The following is a 19,360-nucleotide window of genomic DNA, read 5'->3' as shown; positions in this document are numbered from 1 at the left end:
CGGTCGGAGGTGTGCAAAGTTTGCTTGGAGGAGTGTGGAGGTGGTAAAGGAAAGAAAAGGAATTGTGACTGATTTATCAGGTGATGAAAATCAGTTAAAGGTATTTTGTTTAATAAAATTATTATTTTTTGAACCTGTGACTGTGTAGTTTGGTTGTGTCTGGGTTTTTGAGGTTCACCTCTACAGGATACAATATGTTGCATATAGGCTTCAGTGTTGTAGAAATAAAATATAAAACAGTTCTTTAAAAACACCTTAATAATAAAGGTCATGCAAAAAGACAGTTTCCCCTTGGGGATTAATCCAGTGTACCAAATAACAAAAATAAAAAAACAAACTTCATTGTCAAAGGAATTCAAGTCAGTTTGCGTCTTCCTGAAATTTAAAGACTTCAAGGCATTCCTACAGAGAGCTGTCCTGCAGCAGAGGGATGAGGCAAACACAGATGGATAAAAATGGATTATATCATGCAATTAATCATTTAGACATATTTTTACTACCATGAGATATGAGACTTGTACAAAGTCATAGCAGATACTGCATTTAAAGTATTAAACTGCTATCTCCCTGAAAGTGTGTTTTCACTATAACTTTACCAGCCCTAGAAGGTGAAAACACTGCTTAATACGTGACAATATCCACTCATCCATCTACCCCTCCATTTAAATTTTTTTCCAATACCAAGCAATGGCAGCTGCAGTCTACCAAAAGAAGATATGGTTATCTGAAATCAGTTTTAATATACCTGCTTTGCCATGAGGTCCACATCTATTTTATTTACCCAAGCCCCTAAATTGCTCATTCCGGTGACTTCTTTGAATGAAATTTGCAGTGCCAGAAAGCACATTTACTGTAACAGCATAACATATACTTTCTTAAATTTCAGGCCTTTTAAGTATGTTTTTTTAAATCCTGGTCTCATGAGTTTTTTTTATTTTTTAGATTATGTTAAATCTGTCCTTGCTCATTAAATGTCCATATCACCAGGTTTTGCTACACTGCTCATGTTTGCTAATTCATTTTTAAAATTTTTGCCACACTTTCTTAAAATGCCAAGACTCCGTATTGATTCATCTTACCTGTATTTGATGAGTGAGGTGTATACTAGCGGTGGGATAAAAAGATGAATAATTAGTTTCCAGATTGCTGTGCCTTGATGGATATCACCCCACCAGATTTGTGTAAGGAGAGACTGTGGGACAGACATAAAAATGAATACATGAAGCAAATAAGTGGGACGAAGCCAAGCATATAACCATGAACTCATTGATTAACATACATACAAGATGAACAAATAGAGATAAATACGCAGATAAACACAACCCTGGATGTGGCCCCATTTATTCCTGTGCTCTTTAGCAATGGGATGTACACATCTTAATCCCGAAAGAATAGATGGATGATAGTGGATTGGCAATAAACAAGACATTTTGATTATTAATACAAGGTGTGGAAAACTGACAGAAATAATCCCATTATCCCTTATAGGACTTAAGCCAGTTCAAATTATAAGACAAATTTTAGCTCTTTTTATTAGTTTGCTTTTCTATTCTTAAATTTGAATGCTTTCCCTTGAAGTTGATTGTTGATCCATAATAGGGTTCCTTAGGAGTCTGGAGAATCAATATTTAGTATTAAACTGGTGCAAAATATTTCATGAATGATATGCACCTGATACTGTAATTAGGCCTTTTGTGAATTTGAGGTACCAACTTTGTATGAAAATGAATACAAATTCCTACAGTATGGTACACCATGTGAGATACTAATATATACAGTAGTAAAGATACTCATACCTTCATCTTTCTGTCCATTTACTGAACCTTCTAAATTACTGAGATAATCCAAAATTTCCAGTCAATCCAATTAGCACATTTCTGGGATGTAACTGGAAATCAGATAATGAACAAAAAATACACAAGTACACAAGTGGAGAATGTAGCAGGCCAGGATTTAGATATGCTGTCCTGGAGTAGTGAGACAGCACTGTTAAACACACTGCCACAGCGCCACATATTTTGTCTGCCTTTTTTTTATTCAAGCAACTTTACCCTTGGCTATAGGAACACTGAAAGAGCTACAACATCTTGCCAACATAAAATAACATGATTTGTTTACAGCCCTGTTTGTGTTCTTTGAAAATGTTAAGTACGTATTTATATTTTAATGTGTAGAGTTCAAATGGAAAATAAAGTTCTGTCCTATTTATTATGAGAAAGATGCATGATAGTGTTTCTAGCTACACTTCGAAGACAGGTAATAAAATAAATTCAAAAACATTTGTCCTACACTATACTGCTTGGTATCTTCCCATATCTCCACCTGTGTTGTCATACATAGCATTCCTCCTACTGCTCTGCTTGGTATTCTTGTGTGTCTCAACCTCTTTTGCCAAGTACACCTCCTCTCTCTATTACATTCCTCTAAAGCCTGCTTCATAGACTCAATTTTAAGGTGCCTTGGTCACCTCCATGCACTCTTTGACTACGGCCAATGGTAGCTGGGCCCCCTTTACCTGCTGTGGAAACATCCTTTTTATATTCTTGCACCTTTATATTCTTCTTTGCACCTCTTTAGTATTTAGTGTCCCAATGCTGCTCTGTAAATTAATTATTTTGCTGTCATTTAAATGCTCCATTTTAACTTCTTTTTTGGTAATAATAAAAGAAATGGTCACAAGCAGGAATTGAACTTCAACCCTCTAAAGTATCATGTGATCATCCCCACCACTGAGCAACCAAAGCCAAACTGACTAATCAGATTGTTCTGTGGTGCGGGACACACTCTCAAACAGTAGTGTTTTATTATACAGTATAGTTGGGAGCATGAGCTGATAGCACATTGCCATTATATAGCAGATGCATGTATTTGTTTGTATATTCCAGTCTGAAATTAGACTTTATTACCACAAGAGGGAGCCATCTCGCAGACAAACAACATTATATGACCAAGCAACCATGTGCACATGTGGCCTGGTTTTACAAGAATTAATTTCTTTATCACCCTTAGTATGCTAGCCACCGGCAGCTACGTCACATCAGATAATGTGGAGATATACAGGAGCTGAACTCCACAAATAATGCACTCTCTCTCTTTCTATCTCTTTTTTTTTTATTATGTATGAATATATTTGGGAGTTCATTTCATGTCTTTACTTGTTTACGTCTTGTTCTTTTATGTTACTTCAATGTCTCAATTTGTATGATTTTTACTTATTTGCAGTCATTGGAAAAAATAACAGCTCATTCAATTCTAAGGTCTTATATATTAGGACATATTAACAATCACCTAGTCCTAAAAAATAAGCAAATCTGATCTCAGAGGACTGAGAAAACATGAAAGATGTTAACTTGTCATTATGTATTCAATGAAAAATGAGCAAAACTGCACACTCCAAAAGTAACTACACTCTTTGATCCAGTACGTTGCAGATCTACATTTTCTGGAAATAACTTGAGATAATAATTTCTGGCCCACTCCTCCTTATAGCACTCTTAAAGTTCTCTGATGCTACAGTATCACAGCAGTCTTGGGTCTAGACTTGACCACTACAAAACCTTGATTCTTTTCTTTTTCAGTCATCCAACTGTACATTTGTTAGTGGTTTTTTGAATTACTGCCTCTACATGATTTCATTTTGACCAACCTTTTAGCTTTTGGATCAAGGCTTCACATTTTTCCAATAGATTACTCTGGTATAAAACAGACTGATAAGTGAACTCAATGCCTGTGAGCTGTTTAGGTCTAGTGGCTAAAAACAAACCTCAATCACCGCTCCTTCACCACTGTGCTTGAAGGCTAATATGAGGCTCTGTGGTCATATTTGGATCTCATTAAATATAGTATTGTTTGCAGTAACTAAGGAACCCCACTTGATCTTGTTTGTGCAGAAGGTACGGTTCTAACAGTCTTGAGGTTTGTTTGTATGCAAGTCTGAATGCCCCAGGAATGCCAAACTATAATTTTTGGAAAAAAGTTCTTTTCTTCTGCTTAAATGTTTACTAAGGCCATATTTTTCTAATGGTAGAACTATGAACTGTAATATTTATTATGTAAATGAGAACTGTAGATTTTTGGATGTAGCTTCAGGATGGGTTTATACTTTACGGAACGTGACATGTGCTCATGCGGACTCTTCTGCTACATGAGCGGTGTACTATTTGTACTTGCGCATATACTTTATGTAAATCTGGAGGATTTCACCAGTTGGCAGTGTAAGTTATCATCAAGGAGAGAAAACATTCAGCTTTTCTGTGTTGTGAATTGCCTGAAACATCCATTAAATTCTGAGGATACCTTGCCATAATATCTCTGAAAAGGATGGACGTTTAATGATTACATCCATCTGTCCAGGGATGTGCCCATTCCAGCATGCATTGGCTGTGAGACAGAAACAATCCCTGGATGGGACATCAGCTCATCACAAGGTGAATACAAGCACACACATACACTAGTGTCATTTTAGCATCGCCGAATCCCTAAACCTACATGTCCTTGGAAGGAAACCAGAGCACAGTGTGGAAACCCACCAGGAAAACATGCAAACTCCAGGCAAGGAACACCAGGAAATGGACTCCCTGTGAGTCAGCAGCGCTAGTGTGCTGCCCCCATATGTGCAATTATTAACAGTGTTCATTATTTAAATGAAGTTAACGATTTATCTGTAAAATGTAATATACATACTTTAATGCATTTCATCATGAAAGTGACATCAAGTATAAAATCTAAGGATTCTAAATGTGCAGTGAGCTAGAATATCATAAATTTAATGTGTTCTGTATGACAATTGCTGCATGCCGCTGCTGTCAGTTCAGGAGGAAGCCCCAGAAGCAAAGTCACACAATAGACTCAGATCTTAGTGTCTTGACACTTTTTTTTTATGGCAACATCAAAGTTTTAGCATTGTGTGTTCACTAATATATGGTGAAATGTACAGAAGGTTGTTTGTGGTAATACAACACTTTACTAGGATCACAAAACTGCAGTCCTTGCTTCTGAATAACACTATTAATTGCTCTAATTTATATTGCTGTGCTGGAAAAAAAGGCAGGTAGTGTGGCATAGTGGTTGCGACTTTGGATTTCAAACCCCGAGGCTGTGGATTCAAATCCCTCTACAGACACTGTTTGACCAAGAGAAAGTCACTTCCCCTGCCTGTGCTCCAATTGGAAATGGAAAAGAAATATAACTGATCATATTTCAGATGTTGTAATTTGCTTTAAGTAAAGGCATCAGGGGTGGCATGGTGGCGCAGTAGGTAGTGCTGCTGCCTCGCAGTTTGGGGACCTGGGTTCGCTTCCCGGGTCCTCCCTGCGTGGAGTTTGCCTGTTCTCCCCGTGTCTGTGTGGGTTTTCTCCGGGCGCTCCAGCTTCCTCCCACGGTCCAAAGACATGCAGGTTAGGTGGATTGGCGATTCTAAATTGGCCCTAGTGTGTGCTTGGTGTGTGGGTGTGTTTGTGTGTGTCCTGCGGTGGGTTGGCACCCTGCCAGGGATTGGTTCCTGCCTTGTGCCCTGTGTTGGCTGGGATTGGCTCCAGCAGACCCCCGTGATCCTGTGTTCGGATTCAGCGGGTTGGATAATGGATGGATGGATAAAGGCATCAGTCCAATAATATGTAAAATATTAAGTCTTCAAACAGATTAAACCAAGACTAGAAAGAGTCACAAAATAGCTTGCTTTTCACACCAAATTCTCAATTTTGATTCATTTTGTTCTCATGTCTCCTTTTTGTCTAAGGAAATTTAGGAGAAACATTTGTAGGTTCTTTGAGCAATAACATTTTCTTATTTGGAGGTCTACTCCTGGAAGCATTGCCAACTGACTTCAATTTTTTCTATTTGTAAGTAATGCTGGACTTCAGATAGTGTGGAAATGGCTATATAATCCTTCCCAAAACTGATCAGCAGAATAATAAAACTTATTTTAATTTTATTTTATATTATGGTGCTAGAGATGGTGACATCTTGCATGCTGGTTTGATCCACAAGTAGTAATCAGCTATTTAAATGCACTTAATTAGCATCTGATTGGTAAAGAAACAGAAAGGTTTCACTGATTATTTTTTAATAGTTTCTTTGGCTTATTTTTGTTGTTACCAGACAATAGCTTTATTTAATTTTAAGATCTGGCAACAACTAGATGATTATTGTTTGTTGCATCCTAGTACGTAAAAACAGGAACCCTCAAGAAACGTCTGAAAACTGAAATCTATTAAAATCACATTACATTATCTCATAGCGTTTTATCCATTCACTTGGATGCTAACCTGCAAAGTCAATTTTAGAGTTACTGGGAGCTGCAATCTATTCCAGCAGCACCCAACACTTTGCAAGAATCAGTCCCAAATGGGGCACCATTCTTTCACTGGATATACATACACTACCGATATTCATATGAAGGCAGTTTAAAATCACAAATCAACCCAAAGCACATGTTTCAGGAATCAACAGCAGAGTACCTGAAGAAAAATCTACGAGCACATTCAGCATAAGTAGTGTTGGGAATATATTCAAACCACTGGACAGGAAGTGTGTGATACTGTATAAGAAAAATGAATGAATACATACACATACAGCGCACTGAATATATGTACAGAGTGATATTAATATAGTAAGAAATATATTGCCTACCTGAACACCATCTTGGCTGAAGAAGTGCCTGGCATCAGCCTCAGTGGCAAGAAGCAAAGCAGTAGCTTTTCCCCATGTTGGAGACTGCCTGATGAGCAACGTGAATGCACGGCTTTCGCTACTCCGATAACACTCACTGAACATGTCTGGAAAAAATAAAAAGAAAACACAGTCATTGACTATTATAAGGAATGTTTTCACATTTAATAAAATGGCCTGATAATTGGTGTATAACTGTAGAGTAGCCACATACCTAAAGTGCTGTTATAGTACAAAACTAAAACACATTAATATCTAAACCAATTAAAATCTAATGTAATTGATGTAATTGTAATTTGATTACATCTTGCCTGAAGAAGGGGCCTGAGTTGCCTCGAAAGCTGGCATATTGTAATCTTTTTAGTTAGCTAATAAAATGTGTCATTTTGCTTCACTGATATTGATACAAGAAGAAAGCATTTGTTATTTCCTTTCTGATAGCATTTTCATGCAATCATTCTAAATGTGTGTGCCTCTCATTTAGTATTGTGGAATATGGCCGGCCGTTCATCCCCCAAGCCACCAGGTGGAGCCCTGCCTGCAACATAGAGGTGCCCCGAGTTCCAGCAGGGCATCATGGACAGTGGAGTTTTTCATCACAGCCCTGCTGGATACCATGGGAACCTCCAGGGGACACTGCAGGAAGGCCCAGAGACTTTTGTTTCACCTATAACCCGGAAGTGCGTCTTAGTCACGGCGACAAAGCGAATGACACACTTCCGGGTTGAAGAAAAGGAGCTTTATCTGAAGTGTTCACGGTCACATAGACAGAGAGAGGCGAAACACTTCTGGGTCAAGGACTATAAAAGGACTGTGGGAAATCCCAGATGTTGAGCTGAGCTGGGTGGTAGGGTGGCTAAGTGTTTGGGAGTGTGGAGGATTGTTAATTATTGTAGTGATTATCGTTTATTGGAGTGGAGTAGTGGTATTTTGTGCACTGTATTATTATAATAAACCATTATTTGGACTTTTATCTGGTGTCTGACGTCTGGTCTGAGGGTTCAAGGGGTCGACAGTGCCTCTATTTGTCACAGTATTTAAATAAAGATTTCTACTGAAGATCAGTTGACTCATGTCTTGTCTTGTATAGACATTTTGCTGAGCTATCAGGCTTGTTTTGTGTTTGTATTGGTTTGAGGACTCAGTTTGTCAATTATGATGGTAATCTTTATGACTGCAAGCCTAAAGATGCATCATAGACAGCAATCAAATTCAAAGCTCCTTAGAATATGCAGCATATCAGCCCTCATATGCAGGAATCAAGAAACATAAAAGGGCTGTTGCTAGGTAACAGGGGGGTGGGCAAACAGTTTTGCATATAGTCCATTTTCCTATGGAGAAAACACAGCAACATAAACAATTGTGTGTTTTGATTTCTCTTCATGTGGAATGTATGTGTCATGTTTCAGCCAGGGATCCTTCTCAGGCTGAGGTTCAAAATCTTGCTTCATATATGTTTTGTTCATTTTTGTGCCATTTATTTATGTTAATGTTGCTTTTGTTGATTATTTGCATTATGCTTTGGTTTTGATGTTGTCTATGAGCTACTTGTGTTATGTTCTATGTGTTTTGTGGGTAGTCCCCCATTCACCACCAGAAACTGCCCTCTGCCCTATAAATCTGGAGAGTGTTCTGCAGTTCCTGTTGGTTCATTTCAAATGTGATTGGGAGTGGTGAGTTCACTTGTGCTTTTTTTGTGCTTTGTGATTTCCTGGATATTTGAACCTGCTCTGCTTTTGACTATGGCTTGGATTTTTGGGGACTTTATTTGCTTGAGATTTTCTTAATGCTTTAGGCAATTTCTTTATGACTTCAATGGAGCTTCATGTTATGTCTAAACATTTTCATTGAGAAGAAACCTTTTCATTTTATAAATATTTGACATGGGTATTTTTATATCTAGTCTGAGATTGGCGGTATATCCCCCTCTAGTGGACAATTTTTGAAATGTGATTTTGGAACTTATTGGGATTTATGTGCTTTGGAACTCTTAGTCCACAAAAATATGCAGCATGTCACATTTGAAAAAAAAATGCACCACACCTCTGGGGTCATGAGAACAAGAGGCATAAACAGAATTAATTTTAAATCTTTGCATGTGATTATCTACATTATGTAGCTGCAGGAAAAAGCACAGTTAAACAATTTGAATGAGTCATTAGGGAATAATATTCCTTGTTTTCTATCTCAAAAAACTTTAAAACCCATCAAAAACTTCTTATTGGTGAGTTTTGTGTTTCACAATTGCAAAAGGGCCAGCAAAACAAACTTTAGTGTCAGCTTCATGAAACTGTTTGCAAATCAACACTGGTTCACTCATCAATGGAAAGAAAGAAATTTCTTTTTGAAATGTATTACTGTTTACTCTTACTGCTGATAAAAAAATGTAGTGCACACAATTCTTTTAATTTTCTAAATTTTTTAAGAACATTATCTTTTTTAGTGTTGCCTGCAATTAACTATGGCCTGTAAATAGTAAGCGAAGCAACAGCTGATTACCCACCCATTCTTTAAGGGAGTGGGGCTGATGAAAGGCTGTGTGGAAAATGCATTCCTTTAAGGCTACAGGAGGCTCAGGCACGTAGGGACAAAAGAGGGCAACTGCAGGAGTCCTGTGACCCAGTGATATACGGTATGTAGGACCCACCCATAATACCAGAAATGATTCTGCAGCTGGGCCAACTTCTGGCAGGATGCTTGTTCATTCAGGAGTTGGAAGGAGTACTTGAGGCAAAGGCTAACAAATGGAAGGGAGAAGACTGTGCTGAAAGAACATGATATGGAATCTAACAAGCAAAAGTGCTTAAGTGGTACTGCACAGGTGAAGAGAAATAGAAGCCACCCTTCTATTTCTTCTAGTGTGAAGTGTTGTAAGAAGATTTACTATATGCAGAGGTGACTGCTCTAAGCCTACAAGGGAATCTCTGCCTCCTCTAAAATGTCATGAAAAAATTAGTTAAATATGTACTGTTGTATTTAAATTACTATTACAAAGAGCATGCTAGATTGTGTTCTACTTCATAACTAGTTCGTTCAGAATCAGGGATAATTTCTTGTAGGTTGTCTAACATGATTTTTTTCCTCATACATTCGTGTGGCAGCAATGATCCATTAAAACCCATTGAAGTGCAGCTTTCAGCCAACAAGCTAGCTATGCCTAATGGCAGACAGTGCTAATATTGTTGACCTGATTTTGGCCATTTGGTAGCTTTCCTTATGAGGAGAAACTCAGAATTAAACAGCCGGACAGATCAACACCCAAGACTGATTTGGTTCAAAAGTCAGGGAAAAATAACCAGTTGAGCTGGCTGATTGGAAGTGCTCTGACAAAGAGAATGTTGGTCAAGCCTCTTAATTAAATCCTCTCAGGTTGTTTGGTCAAAACTGGGTTTTGGGGATCTGGCAAAATTTAACAGGGCATACATACAAAAGGCATGAGAAAAGCAACGAACACATGAGTTCATGTGCATGGTTAAGTTGTCTTGGGAAGGTCAGAGGAGAACATGCAAATAATTATACTGTTCACATTCAGATGGCAGAACTCAATGAAACAGTGGGAAAAAAACAGGGCCTTTTTTAACTGCCTAACTGACGTCACTTCACTGCTTGGCTGTCAAGAGCTGGCATTGAAAGGGCATGATCAAGGTAGTGAATCTGTTAACAAGGGAAATTACAGAGAATTCACTGAAACTTTTCAAATATGAAACTGACTTGGCCACACACTTCCAGTCATCTTCTGTGTTTTCTGGCATGTCCTATTCCATTAATAATGATTTGATTTCTGCTATTGCTGTTGATGAAATAAAGGTCAAGTTCAAATTGTTTCCTTTTTTTCATGGCAAGCAGATGAAACAACTGACATTTCATGTCATGCACAACTGTCTGTAATAGTTCAATGCTGCTGGTCAAAATCAGAGGTGTTTTTGTTGGATTGTTTGATGTCTCTGGGGTGAGATGGCCAGTCTGTCTTTGACATTTAAATGAAAACATGCAGGGATACAACCACAAAGAAAAACTTGTGACTCAAACCTATGATGGGGTTGCTGTCATGGCTTCCTCTGTGAATGGACTTCATGCTAAAGTTAAAGCAATAGTCCCCAATGCAATGTTTATACACTGCTATGCACACAGACTGAACCTGGTGTTGTCTCAGAGGACAAAATGCTTGTCTGAATCCAGAATGTTTTTTTTCTAAATCCACCAAAAGGAAGTCTTTTTTTCGAATCTGCAGGGTGTTCAAGGTTGCCCAGAAATGCACCTACTCAGTGGAATTTTAGATCAGGAATAGTGAGCACTTTGGCAAACAACTATTTTGGGCTTCTGCAGAGTTTTGAAAAAATTGAGGTTGAGTAGATAAGGACACACTCAGTACTGCCAAAGGCTTCTTAAGGACACTGGAGGATTTTGAGTTTGTGTTCATGTTGAACACATATGATCAAATCTCAGAGACTGATGTGGTCTTTGATGTTGTGCAGCAGAGGTCTATGGAAGAATTGAGTCTCTTTGATTTTGCAAAGGAGAACAGGTCAGAGGAGGTTTCAAAGCTGTTTATGCAAAAGAGGCAAGTCTCACATCAGACCCTCAAAATGAGCCTAGCCAAAAGTGTCAGTGTCTGTCACAGCTGTAGGATCCCCAGGAGCATTACAGAAATCTGTACATGGCCATCCTGGACAATCTTACGGTACAGATTTCTCAATTTCTCAATGTTTTTCAAATTTGTAAAGTATGCACTTCCTAGAACTAATCAATCCAGGAAAATCTGAAATGAGACAGGCATATCCTGAGGAGGCATTCTAAAGTGTCCTGAAAAGTTATGGCCATTTATTTGATTCAGGGAGCCTGAGATCTGAACTCCATGTCTCATAGTCAAATTGTGACTTGCAGGGCAACAAGAGGTAAGCTGTGTGATTTCTTGGTGTTTTTTTTAAGTCATGGAGGTGGACAGTGCAATTCTTTAACTATGTAAGCTATTGTCTTTAGAGGTAATAAGTGAAGCTACATCAGCAGGTGAAGAGAGGTGTTGCTCCTTCTTAAAAAGGAGTCAAGTCACACAGCAGCCACACAATGGGCCAAAACCGTTTAAGCAACCTTGCTCTGCTGGCCATTGAGAGGAAACTGGTCAGGGCTCTGGAAAAGACTCCCAGTTGGTATGATAGGGACACAGACCATTTTCTACATAAAAGAAAGGAGGGTAGAATTTACATATGAATATATGTATATGTACTATAATGCTGAAATAATTTACTCATTTTATGATGTAGGACTAAAATATGCTTCCACTGTTTGAATGACCACCAGCCACCACTGACACGATGACATGCTTTACTTAGAAACATGCTTTTTGGGTATGTGACAAAAAATGCATGGTACTGTATAACAATTGGCTGAACCACTATGAGAAACATAAGAATTAACCCTACCATGTGCCAGATGCTCAAATCTGGCAGACAGTTCCTTCATGGATACTTTAGTTTCAGTCTCATTTTCCAAACGAGACATTTCCTTGAGGATTTTACAGGCAGCAAGAGCCGAGACTACTGAATCCCCAGCCTGTAGGGAACAAAAAGAATTAGAGATATACTGTAAAAGAGTAGCAGTTGGGTGCTGCAACGTGTTCGCCATTATGGATGCAACAAGAAGTCAAGAACATTAATGACAACTTTTATTGATTAACTCAACAGATTACAATATGCAAGCTTTCAAAGCAGCTCAGGCCCCCTTCTTCAGGGAAGCTGTACTTTGCTTGACTTCTCACTGTAAAAGAGTAGGAAAAACACCAGAAAGAAAACCTCAAGAAGTGTAATTAGGAGTCTTCTTGAACAATTTATTAACATTATAGGCAGATAGTTAAGCCAAATAACTGTTTAGGACTCACTGTATCACCAACATTAAAGAAAAAACACCACATCTCTTGTTTTAAGACCTTCCATAACTGTATAGTGATCAATGAACATAAATCTTGAAATTGCCTTAACAGATAACCTGCCAAGGTGAGATGATCCTTAATTGTATCTGCATTGCCACCTACAAGGCTCCTAGATTCATTTTGCTTATAAGAAATATGTGTGTTAACATAGTGGTGCACTTGTTAGTGCTACTGCATCACAGTTGCAGAAAGCTGGGTTCATTCTCAAGGATGGACACTTTTTATGGATTCCCTACATCTACATGGGTTTTCCACGGGTATGCAGGATAACTTCCATCACCCAGAATGTCAGAGTAGTTGGTGAGTCTAGACTTGTATTATATGAATGAGTGCATATGTGCCCTGCAATGGTTTGATGTTCAGTCCAGTGATGGCTTCTATTTTGAACCCATTACCCCTAGGATTGGCTCTGCCCCAACTGTGTAGGCAGTTACACTGATTTGACTGACTGTTACAAACATTCTCTGAAGTAAATACACTTAAGAGCTTAAGACTTGATTTTTTTTTAATTCTGTTTGTTTGACTTCCCAAGTATACTGTAGTGTTTACATGTCAAACAAAGATCTGGCAGCACAGTAACATGGTTTTGATGAATAAAACAAACTACACATCTTGTTATTTTAGGGAAAGCATGTTTAAAGTAAATATGCTTAGCAGATTCCTTAGAATGATGATCTATATGTGTCTGTTTTATATACAGTGTATAGCATATTTCAGTGTGAGAGCCATTACAATTAACTTTTATAAGCAGCTTTAAGGGACCACACATTGACTCCTCATTCATTTAACTAACTTTGAAATACACTTACAACTACAAAATAAATAAAAAGCCTGTTGGATATCCTGTCCAAATTACCAACTTGCCATAACAAACGTTTCAGGAAGAAGGGTTAGAATGACAGTTCTCACACTAATAATTTGTATATTTTTGTTTGCATTTACAAACTGCTAACATCAATTCAGGGGCCTCCAGAAGCTTGTTTCATGTGCAAGACAAGAGACAGTCCTTTACATTTTGACTGTATGTGAGACTTATTTTATGCTATAATTTTCATATTTTAAGTTAGGTTTCCAGGCCTCAAGTAATGCACTGTGAGATGTGAGATACAACACTTGAAAATATTGAGAGTATGCACCAAACAGTGCTGTTACACAGCTGCTAAAAATGGAAAAGAGCCAGTATGTACTGTCCAACTTCAAGCCCTGGATTAGGGGTATCCAAAAGGTACAGTGGCTTGGTAGTCCTAAGACTTAATAGACCCATTCATGACCTTGATTGTAATTCCAGTAAATGGGACAGAAAATGATGTTAGTATGGAGGTTAAAGGCTACCACCTTTAACCAATCATCAATAAACCTACATTTGACTTTTGAGCTGAGGCACAGGCTCTCTAGTAGAAGAAAAAATGTTCAGGGTCATGTGATAAAGTGAAAGAGAGGGTGAGTGTAAGAGATAATAAAGGTGAAGTTGCACATTTACACATCGATTATCTCTCCTTGTATGTATTGCCAATAACTGAACTATTTTTTGTGTTTGGTCTCATTTTTATACAAAAGTAGTCACTTGAATAATTTTACATTTAGAATATAAAGGAAATTAAATGAGTCTCCCTTGCCTTACTTACAGAAAGAGAATAAGATGCAAATATACAGGAGTGAATGACAATTTGTGTTATCAACCTTTTGTTAACAACATTAAACTTTTATAAATGAAAAGTGAATCTGTTTAAAAAAATGCCCTCAATGAATATGATTTGCCTAAAGCAAAAACATTACAAGAAATAAACACATCACAATTTTAATGGACAATATTGCATTTTGAATGAGTTTTTGTACTCATGATATCTCAAAACGATATTTTCTGTGTTTTTTTTATTTTACTTAGGACTTGAAATTGTAAAATAAAGGTTATTTTGCTAATATGTAAAATACTTTAGAGTATTTTCTTTTTGATTTGAGCTATTCTTACCATTTCCCAGAAGTAAGTTGCCATTTCCCTCCTGTTCTGAAGCACAGCCCAGATGAAAAGACTTGTCCATGGGTGAATTACATGAAGGTGGTACTTGTCACTGTTTTTGTGGAAAACATTGCTCACATTCTGAAAACATAAAAAAGTTGTTTGGAAAAACTGAACAACATACCTAACCCTGTTAGTTGTATCCTTGTTACCAGTATTGTACTCTTAAACAAACTGTCCAGGCACACGTCCCACACTCTGTTAGTGTTCGGAACTTTGCTGGCTACATCACATGTGACTCACTTTCATTGACAATCTGGTGTGGTTTATTCAAAACTGTCTCTCTTCGTCAACATGGTTGAAAGAACTCTTTGAGATACAATAAATAAACCCTTTCACTTATTCAGGGTATTTAAAAAAACTGAAATGGAGAGAAACTGTTATGAAAAGAAGATGACACTGCTGTCAAGAACCAAATTGGTCATTAGAGAGAGCAATTTAAGATGGTTGTACTCTGCACTCTTAATCCACAAAGGCATGGCAAAACCAAAAGGGGTGCCACCTGCGTGAATTTCTTGCCAGATGACAACTTGATTCCTGTTTGGGTGATGAATTCAGCTATCTGTTTATTCTAGCTTTGTCAATTTCTTTTATGAATTATTTCTCAACAAATCAATAATTTAGTATAGTTATGGAGACAAATCCTACTGTTAGTTTGGACTCTTTTTTGCAGCTTTTGACAAGGAATTGTCTCAAATTTTGGTATTGTTTTCTGTCCTTTTTATGAAACTTGTGGTTTTGACCCATGCCTGTTTTCTCAACCACCCTTTTGGCAATCCCTTCAAAGATTTTTATCTTCTGGTTCACAGTTCTTTTGACCATTGGCAATTCATCATATCTTTATTCCATATTACAATAACATGAAGCCTCTGCTTTCAACTTCTTCCAATCCTGCTGCTCCACTGATAAGGGTGGGGGGACTTGTATTCTTACATAAATTCACTTCTCTGGTTAATGTATGTAACGTCACTACTTTTGAATACTATCCTATTACTGTCTCCTTTCCAATTAGCATGACCATTGTTGTTGTTTATCACCTTCCAAGACTGCACAGGATCTTACTTGATGAGCTGGAATGACTGCTCTCTTCCCTCCCAGATGATGGCAGCCTGCATCTAATTCTCAGGGACCTCAACAACCGCCTTGACAGCCCTCCAGCTACTGACTTTCTTACTTTTTATCTCATTCAATATTGCACAGCTCCACACCCCACTCACTCACAAGGCTGGCAATTGTTCTCTCATGCAGCTGCACTCCTTTACACATCTGTCCACTTTTTCTTTTAGTTCTCTCTACTACTCCTCTCTTCTCCCCCGACTGTATCCTTCCATACCAACACTGCCACAGACAACCTATGCTCTACTCTGTCCTCCTGTCTTGATAATGTTTGTCCTCTCACTTCCAAGCCTGCATGCGAAAGACCCTCCTGTCCCTGGCTTTTTGAAGCACTCTGCAATCAAAAGGACCAAGCTTAGGACAGCCAAAAGAAAATGGAGGAAGTCAAAGACCCAGGCAGACCTGGCTAACTATCAATTTCTAATTGTACTCTTTTCTTCTGCCACCATCAATACTAAGATAATGTTCAATCAGACTAGAATTAACAGTACCACTGATACATGCTTTCTGTTCTCTGCTTTCACCTCCCTTCTTAACCCTTCTCCACCTCATCCCCAACCTCCTTGTCTGCTGATGATTTTGCCACATTTTTCCAGGATAGGTTGACTACTATCAGCAGTCATTTCTCACCCTCACTGCCACCCATTATGACTCCTTCGAAGCATCACCCAACATTCTACTCATTCTCTCCACTCTTTGCCATTGATTTTTCTGACCTCCACTCCAATCACTCCACTACCTGTCCACTTGACCCTATTCCCTTCACTTCTCCTTCAAGCCATTTCCCCTTCACTGATTCCTGCAGTTACACACATCATTAACACCTCACTCAGCTCAGGCACATTTCCTACCGTGTTCAAATATGCTCTGATAACCCCATTTAAAAAAAAAAAACACTCGATACATCCCAATTACCAGCCTGTCTCTCTCCTCTCCTTTCTTTCCAAAACACTTGAACATGTTGTTTCTAACCAGGTCTCTTCCTTCTTTGTGCAGAATGGGTTGTTCAATACCAATCTGTCCGCCTTCAAGAAGAACCACTCGACTGTGATGGCTCTATTAACTGTGCTAAGCCCCTCCTCTGCCTTTGACATGGTCAGCCATGACATTCTTCTTGCCACCCCCTCTGAACTTGGCTTCATTGGAACTGCTCTCAGATGGTTTGAGTCCTACATCTTGGACAGATCCTACAATATGTCCTGGTAAGGAGAGTTGTCAAGGGCGCACCAGACATACTCGGGTGTTCCCCAAGGATTGGTGCTAGGTCCTCTACTTCTCTCTCCGTACACCAACTCGCTGGACTACATTATCCAATCCCATGGGATCTTTTATCAGTGCTATGTGGATTGTGAGATTTTTGAGCTCTATTGAGACTCTCCCCAACTGTGCTGCACACTGAAACGTGTTTGACGACGTGTCGGTCAAGGGTTGCTTGTCTGTCACCAAGGCAACCGCAGGTTTGTGCCACCACTGAAGCAACTGCAAATTTGCAGCCTCTCCATGTAACACGTCTGTCACTTGATGGTTGATACAAGGAACATTCTAACTTGGCCACTGACCTGGTGCTGTCACTGCTTGTTTGCTGTGTCTGTATATATTGAAGTGGTAACTCCCATTTCAATAAATACTCTGAATGTTCCTGATTTGAGGGGAATAAAATTGGTTTTCTTGAAGCCTTTGGACTCAGTGTCTTCTCTCAGGTGCAAGAGATTGACTCGTACATCACAGTATGACAAACAGCTGTATCCGCCATTCCCTCCAGAGGACAATATGGTATCAGCCAGAGTCTCTGCATGTCTTACTAATATCTCAACCTGGATGAAGGACCACCATCTACAGCTCAACCTGGCAAAAACTGCTCTTCTTGTGATCTCAGCCAGCCAGTCTGTTCAACTCTCCAACTCTGTACAGTTTGGCTCAATCTCTCTAACGCCTACCAAGTCTGTATGCAACCTTGGGGTGACTTTTTCTGGTCACATTTCTACTGTTTCTCATTTATGCAGGCTCACATTGTACAACAACATTTATAAGATCAGACCTTATCTGACAGAGTATGCTGCACAACTTCTGGTCCAGGCTTTGATCTTGCCGTGTCTGGACTACTGCAACTCTCTTCTGGCAGGAGTATCCACATGTGTTATCAAGCTGCTGCAGATGGTCCAGAATACAGCGGTTTATCTTGTACTTAACCAGCACATATCACTCCTCTCTTTAGGTCGCTACATTGGCTCCCTGTAGCAGCACGCATGAAGTTCAAATCCCTGATGCTTGTTTACAGAGTACTCAGTGGGTCAGCACCTGAGTACATGGATACAATGGTGAAGCCCTTTACTCCTTCTAACCCACTCAAGTCTGCCAGTGAACAGTGTCTGGTGATGCTATCTCTGCGTGGTATCAAGTCTCAGTCCAGACTCTTTTTCTGTGTAGTTCCTATCTGCCCACCTCCCTCCAAACTGTTGACTTCCTCACTGTATTCAAGAGGCAATTGAAAACCCATCTGTTCTGTGAAAATTTGTGCAATTGATTGAAAAAAATCATTGCTCTGTGATATTTTATATTGATGGTTAATTTGTTTTTAGACCAAATTTAACTGCTTTATTGATTGCAACCTATGATTGTAAATGTATTACTTATTACATCTTTTCACTTATGACAATCAATTTTTGTTATCTATCCTACTACACTTTCTGAAAAAACAGGCCCTAGCCTAATGTTACTTGATTAGGTTTACCTCTTTTGTAAGTCACTTTGGATAAAAGCATCTGCCAAGCAAATAAATGTAAATAATAAGCCAATCAAAAACAGCAAAGATAAACTCAGAATCTAAAATCAATTCTCATCCTAACCTTAAAACTGTATTGCTCTTATTAATCTCTTACACAATTATGCACATTTTACCTTTTCTTTGTGTAGACCAGTGGTTCTCAAACTGTGGGGTGGGCCCCCCTAGGGGGGTGCGAAGTAACAAAAAGGGGGGCGCGAAGATGTGAAAAAAGAAAACAAGAATCGAAAATATGAAAAATACATCTATTGAAACCAAAACAAATTAACTTAAACTACATTCTGATACTAGAAAAATAAATATAGAGTTAGATAAATGTCGATAAAAGTTAAGTAGGTATAATAAAATATGCATCTATGATATATCATTAATTAAAAAAGAACAAATTGGTATTAGTGGGCTCCTTTCAAAAAATGTTAGAGGGGCGCAATTAAAACTGCTATGAAAACTCGGGTCGCAAATACTTAAAGGTTGAGAAACACTGGTGTAGACCATAGCGGATATGCTCATATAAAATAATGGCCTTGATTAGTTATGCAGATGTACATATGCCCATGCATATAGAAGATCCACACAACATAGCAACAGCATGATTTATGGAGTATCCAGTAACATCAACTCCAAAGGACACAAAATACAGTATAACGAAAAGAGCAAGTTAATAAAAAAGGTTAGTTTAAAAGAATGAAAAGCTATGCTACAAAATCTTGACAATCACAGTTTTTATGGGTCTATTTAAATTGATTGGCCTTAGATCATTGTCTTATTTGATATCTCTTTCACTCTCAGACACTCAGTTTGATTACTGTTTAAATTGGATTCATTTATGATCACAGTAGCACAGCCAAGT

At 38.5% G+C, this 19,360-nt stretch overlaps 1 protein-coding gene across 1 annotated transcript in view; it reads right to left on the bottom strand.

Moving 5' to 3' along the window:
• The window catches only part of trpm4a (transient receptor potential cation channel, subfamily M, member 4a), a 135,425-nt gene that overhangs the window by 36,699 nt on the left and 79,366 nt on the right, over positions 1-19,360 (bottom strand). Inside the window, exons 12-15 of the mRNA XM_028813580.2 lie at positions 14,565-14,693; positions 12,090-12,219; positions 6,631-6,776; positions 1,080-1,192 (exon numbers count right to left, since the gene is read on the bottom strand). Of these exons, the coding sequence (XP_028669413.1) occupies positions 1,080-1,192; positions 6,631-6,776; positions 12,090-12,219; positions 14,565-14,693 (518 nt within the window). The remainder of the gene's footprint in view (positions 1-1,079; positions 1,193-6,630; positions 6,777-12,089; positions 12,220-14,564; positions 14,694-19,360) is intronic.

The sequence above is a fragment of the Erpetoichthys calabaricus genome, chromosome 11 (genome assembly GCF_900747795.2).
Source record: "Erpetoichthys calabaricus chromosome 11, fErpCal1.3, whole genome shotgun sequence".
Classification (NCBI taxonomy): domain Eukaryota; kingdom Metazoa; phylum Chordata; class Cladistia; order Polypteriformes; family Polypteridae; genus Erpetoichthys; species Erpetoichthys calabaricus.
Note: the sequence above shows the minus strand (reverse complement) of the source record. Positions and strands in the feature narration are given on the sequence as shown.